This window comes from Elgaria multicarinata, chromosome 8 (assembly GCF_023053635.1).
Source record: "Elgaria multicarinata webbii isolate HBS135686 ecotype San Diego chromosome 8, rElgMul1.1.pri, whole genome shotgun sequence".
In the NCBI taxonomy this organism is placed as follows: Eukaryota; Metazoa; Chordata; class Lepidosauria; order Squamata; family Anguidae; genus Elgaria; species Elgaria multicarinata.
This window is the reverse complement of record NC_086178.1, coordinates 73,667,095-73,672,999: the sequence shown is the minus strand read 5'-3', so window position 1 is coordinate 73,672,999 and position 5,905 is coordinate 73,667,095. Positions and strand designations below refer to the sequence as shown.

General features: G+C 49.0%; 1 protein-coding gene across 1 annotated transcript; it reads left to right on the top strand.

Annotated features, from left to right (window-relative positions):
• The first annotated feature begins 2,020 nt into the window (after positions 1-2,020).
• Positions 2,021-5,545, top strand: NKX1-2 (NK1 homeobox 2). The gene is made up of 2 exons (XM_063131595.1): positions 2,021-2,246; positions 4,715-5,545. The coding sequence occupies exons 1-2, from the start codon at positions 2,021-2,023 to the stop codon at positions 5,368-5,370; spliced, it is 882 nt and encodes a 293-aa protein (XP_062987665.1). The 3' UTR covers positions 5,371-5,545.
• Positions 5,546-5,905: the final 360 nt, after the last annotated feature.

The following is a 5,905-nucleotide window of genomic DNA, read 5'->3' as shown; positions in this document are numbered from 1 at the left end:
CATGTCTTTCAGATATCTCAGCTTGGCTGCTTCATCGTCGCTTGAAGCTTAACATGGCAAAGACTGAATTGCTTGTTTTTCCTCCTAAACCTTCTCCTCATCTCTCATTCTCTCTTACTGTCAATGATGTTACGCTTACTCCGGTCAAGGAAGCTCGTAGCCTTGGCTTTATCTTCGACTCCTCGCTCTCCTTTATTCCTCATATTGAGGCAGTAGCTAAATCTTGTCGATTTTTCCTGTATAATATTGCCAGGATTCGATCATTTTTGTCTGTCTCTTCTGCCAAGACGCTTGTTCATGCACTGGTTATTTCACGGTTGGACTACTGCAACCTTCTTCTCTCTGGCCTTCCTTCTTCTCACATCAGCCCGTTGGTTTCTGTTCACCACTCTGCCGCAAAGATCATCTTCTTAGCACGCCGCTCCGACCATGTTACTCCGCTTCTGAAATCTCTTCATTGGCTTCCAATTCACTTCAGAATCCAATATAAACTTCTCCTGTTAACCTTCAAAGCTTTTCACGGTCTAGCTCCTTCCTATCTCTCCTCTCTCATCTCACACTATTGCCCCGCTCGTGCTCTTCGCTCCTCTGATGCCATGTTTCTCGCCTGCCCAAGGGCCTCTACTTCCCTTGCTCGGCTTCGTCCATTTTCGTCTGCTGCCCCTTACGCCTGGAACGCTCTTCCAGAACATTTGAGAACTACAAGTTCAACCACAGCTTTTAAAGCTCAACTAAAAACTTTTCTTTTTCCTAAAGCTTTTAAAACTTGATGTTGTGCAGACTTCTACTGTTACTTTCTACTGTTAGTTTTTCCCTACCCTGTGCCTGCTTACCCTTCCCTGTACCTGTTGGCATTCTCTTCCCCTCCTTATTGTTTTACTATTATTTTATTAGATTGTAAGCCTATGCGGCAGAGTCTTGCTATTTACTGTTTTACTCTGTACAGCACCATGTACATTGATGGTGCTATATAAATAAATAATAATAATAATAATAATAATAATAATAATTCTTAGAACACACACACACTTATAGGCATGCATTTATGTAGTTACATTTTTTCTTTTCCTGTTTTTTGTTTTTGTTTTGTTCTGTTGAAATTTTACAATTAAAATTTATTTTAAAAAGAAAGAAAAGAATGCACCACCATGATAAAGCCTGTCTGTGGTCGTCTGGATCGTCTTCTACCCCAAAGGAAGAAGTGAATACCACCCTATCTACCCTCTAAGCCTATGCCCACTGCAGTGGCTGCAATCCTATGTCTACTCACCTGGGAGTAAGCCCCATTGAACTCAGAGTAGATGTCCTTAGGACTGAGCTTAAGAAACACGTTTCACTGTCACTTCTAGTGGAAGCTGGTGGATCTGATTTCAGTGGGGCTGTGAGTCCATTCCAGGTTTCAGAAAACCAGCCAGAACTCTAAAGAAGGTACCCAGAGTGCTGAACCCTATCCTGAAAATGGGTTCAGAACTTTGGAAAGGTCCTTTACAGTTCTGGCTGGTTGTGACTGAAACTCAGAATGGATTCACAGCCCCACCGAAATCAGAGCCACCAGCCTCTAGTGGTCACTTCACTCCCTATAGCAGGAGCGGGAAGGGAAAAGCTGCAGTCGAGCAAAAAGACCTTTTCCGGCCCTTATACTGTTCCCCACGTGTTCGTGCAGGCAGGTGAATAAATGATGATGATGATGATGATGATGATGATGATGATGGAACGTGCCAGTGGTAGGCAGACAGCCCCTTCCTTCCAGTTTCAGCTCCTTTCGTTTGTCAAGCCTGGATCCTCCCCCTCCCCACCCACCCAGGCGGAGAATCCCCTTCTTCCCAAACGAGCATCTCTGAAGTACACGCTCGTAGCATCCGAGGGAGTCCCTCCTGCTGCCTCTTATGGACAGCCTCCTCCCCCTGGGATCAAGCCACGCCGCGTCTTCCAGCCAGCTGCGCTGGCTCTTCACCTGGCCCCCGTGCATTTGCTGCAGACCCTGGGCCACCGCAGACCCGCCCCGAGCTCGGACGGGGGAATGCCGGACTGTCAGGACAGCGGGGCCAAAGGAACCCCCATCCATACGAAGATCTCCTTCTCCATTTTAGACATCCTGGATCCTCAGAAATTCACCAGGAAAAGCAATCCGTCGGCAGGGAGAAGGGAGAGCATCCCGCCCGCGGGACAGCGGGAGAAAAGTTTGGGAAGAGTTGAACTAGAAAGGAATCCAAGCAGCAAAAGGAATAAACTAGAGGCGTATCATGGTAGGCGATGCGTTGTGTTGTCGTGTGTTTTTAAAAAACCTGGTCCGCGGGGTTTCCTTTCGTTTGGCAAGCAATAAACGATGCTTCCCTTTCTCTCTTTCTCTATGCATATATAAAGAGATGTGTCTATAAAGACGAGCATGAACTTTCGTGGACTAGATTTTCTGACCGGGTGTCGCCATCCCAGCCAAATCAAGCGGGTCGCCCGATAAGGTTGCGATCGCTGCCCCCTTAACCGCAGGTTAAGACCACCCCAGGATTACTGCTGCTGCGGTTTAAGAGCCCTGTGTGTGCCGGGCAATCGTACTTTGTGGAGTTGGCTTGAGTTCAGCTTGTCGATTTGGAACGCAGAAGGATGTACGAAAACAGCTCGCCTGGTTTGCTTGAATTAAAACTTGACGCCCATAGCAAAACTTTAAATAGTCTGGATCAATTTCTTATGTGGGGTGGGGGTGTAGGGAGAGGACGGAGACCGGGAAGCACTGCTTCCCCTCAGTGGTTGTCTTGGGGCTCCTTTGCCTTTAACAGCAGCACGTCAGGCGGAAATCCAGCAGGTGAGGCTGAAGCAGTTTTAAAGGCACAGGAACCTTGTCCGAAAACAAACAGATGATGATGTAAGCAATCCCACTTACTAATGAAGAAAAGAGCATTTAGCTTTGCCCTCCAAGGGAGGAGACCTTTCATTCAAAACAGGTTGAACGTTAAGTTTAAAATCAGCTCGGTTTGGGAGCTAAATTTCTGACCCGGTTTGCTGAGATGGTCCACCGGTGAATGCTACGGGTGGGGTGGCGGCGGTCATATCCCTACAAAGCAGCTCCCCCCACCCCGCTAGGGCGCCTGAGCCTAGCTGGGTTTGTTTCCCTTTAAGAAGTGGTGGAGGAACGGGAAGCGGCGACCCGGGTCAGCGAGGCAGGGCTGTCCTCCCCCTGGCGGAGTCACGGCTGTGCTCGCAGCGCCCCCCGGTCTGGTGGGAAAGCGCCGGCGATTGTTTTTCGGCTCAACCTTGTCGGATGGGCCTGATTGGCACAGGGACGCGCCAGGCAAAGGACAAGCTAGATAATTGTTCCTGTGGTCTCCCCACAAGAGGATGCCTTCGCTCTCCCTTGATCGATATCCTATTACCGGTTCCTGCGTATCTCCTTCCCACAGCTTGCAGGTACCAACTTCAAACCTCTTTCCCCCCCTGTCTGATCCTAATATTGTTCGATTAAAACTTACCTTTAATAGATGACATCTATCGATCCGCCCCTTCACAAATCTGAAACTCTATTAGGACGGCAGCGAAAAAGAAGATGGAAAAGAACGGGCGGGGGGGAAGAAGAGGGGAGATGTACTCCTCTTTAGCCCCCCAAAAAACGTTTAAAAATGAAATACAGTACTTTTAATACCCTTTTTAAAAACTTAGTAAAACATGCACACAACCCCGTTATCTGCTCCTACCTCCGTCAAATTAGTGTCCCAGTTCTCAGCGTGATTACTCTGTTGGAAGGGGCTGTCTAGGTGTTATTGCAGGAGTTTTGATGGGGCGATAAGTTTGTAGTTAAGGAAAACACGCAGTCGTTCATTCATTCATGACTCGATTAATGTAAGGGGCGCACACACACACCGACACATTCCGCTTCGTGAACACACACACACACACACACACACACACACTCCGCTTCGTGATAATACAGAGGCTGCTACCACACTACCTGATCTGTAGAAGTGCCCATTTGTCTTAACGGATAGGCAGCAAAATGGCAAACGTTTTTTTTATTTCAGTATATGATTGATGAAAGATCAGAGGTCCAGAGACCTTTATTGACATCAGAAGTACCTCGGCTCAAGCTTAGGAAATAGGCCTCTTGTAAGGGGCGGAATCCAAACGTATTGAGAATAGCACAAAAATTAATTTGGGGGTGGTGGTTGTCCCACATGTTAGATTTCTGACCTAAAAATAATGGTCTATTTCAATTCAACACTCCTAAGTGAGATTTTGGCAGACTTAACGTTCAAGTGAGCATGTTAAAAACAACACGACAACGTTTTGACTTTATTTCAGTTACGATTTGTGTATTAAAAAGTGTCTTCCAGTAACCAGTACGGTCGGCTGAGTCTCGAGGAAAGGCACTCTGCATATGCTCAAAAGCACGGTTCCCGACTAAACTTTTGACTCTTCGTGCATCTCTCTCTCTCTTTAAATTACTGCATATGTTCCAGGACTAAGCTCCTCTGAGCCGGAGGTTGGGAAAGGGTGGGAGAGTATAATAGGGTTGAACGGAAGGCAGCCTACGTTCCCTCCGGCTGCTCGCTAAGCTCACCCTTGCTTGTATGCGAAGTGATGCAGATCCATTTGGAGAGGATCCGCTTCCGGGGAGGGAAAGAGTAGTTAGGCGGGTCAGTCTCGATCAGGGGGGCGCACGTGTTCGGGAAAGGCAGCTGGTCTCATTGTGTCACCCTGATCAGCGCCATTGTGTGTCTCCTAGATGCGGACGGCAGCGGAGAGAGCCCGGCGGCCGCCCTGGAGGCATCGGAACAAGACGAGCCCGGCCAGGACAGGAGCCACTTAGCCACCGCGGCCGGCTCCGCTCCGCTCCACTCGCCTGGCGACTTCCCTCCCTCCTCCTCGTCGGATCTGGACGAGCCCGGGTCGCCGCGATCGTCCAAGAGGCGTCGGGCTGAGCCCAGTTGCGCCAAGCCTCGGCGGGCCCGGACGGCCTTTACGTACGAGCAGCTGGTGGCCTTGGAGAACAAGTTCAGGGCCACGCGGTACTTGTCGGTGTGCGAGCGCCTCAATCTAGCCCTGTCGCTTAGCCTGACCGAGACACAGGTCAAAATCTGGTTCCAGAACCGAAGGACCAAGTGGAAGAAACAAAACCCCGGCGTCGACGGTACGGGGCAGCCGGGAAGCAACGCGATGCCCCCAGGAGGCGGCGGCGCCGGCGGAGCCTGTGGTGGTGGGCGAGGCGGCAGCCCTAGTCCGCCAGGCCCCAGCGCCCTGGCCTACCAGACTTTCCCCTCCTTTGCGCCCGCCAGTGTCCTCTTTCCAGCGGCTGCTCCTCTTCCCCTGGCAGGAGGGGGACCCTTCCCTTCTTTCCTTAGCCCCACATATCTGGCCCCATTTTATACCCCTCACCTATAAAAGGGCTTCCAGACGTTCCTGCCGAGGAGGGAAGCGAACCGGATTGTGTTTAAGCAAGGGAAGAACAAAATCCAGTTCTCGAAAGAGTCTCTTCACTTCACCTTATGCGCTGAAATTGTTGTCCTAAGATCTTATGTAAGAGCATGTCCTCTAATCAGTCACCCTATGATCACTATTACCTACTTACAGGTGCTTTTCTTTGTCTCCTTGATGTCTTTGGGTGGGAAAAGAGAATGTGGAAAAAAATAAAAACCAAGACCACTTTTCTATTTTTTTTTTTTTATTGACAGAAAACAAAACTGCATCAGGTAATTTCAGTTTGTGAAACCCCTTTGGAAACAAGAGTGACTTAATGCAAGAATATGGTTTGTTTTTTAAAAAACATAATCAGAGCGGATGTGCAGTATTTGATATTTATATGACTGGTTGCTAATCTATGAAATGAAAGAAGGCACAAATGTTGTGGATTTAACAGAAGGGCAGCAAAAGGTGGTCCTTCTCCTTCTCCCTGTAAACTAATTCCTTCTAGGTGCCC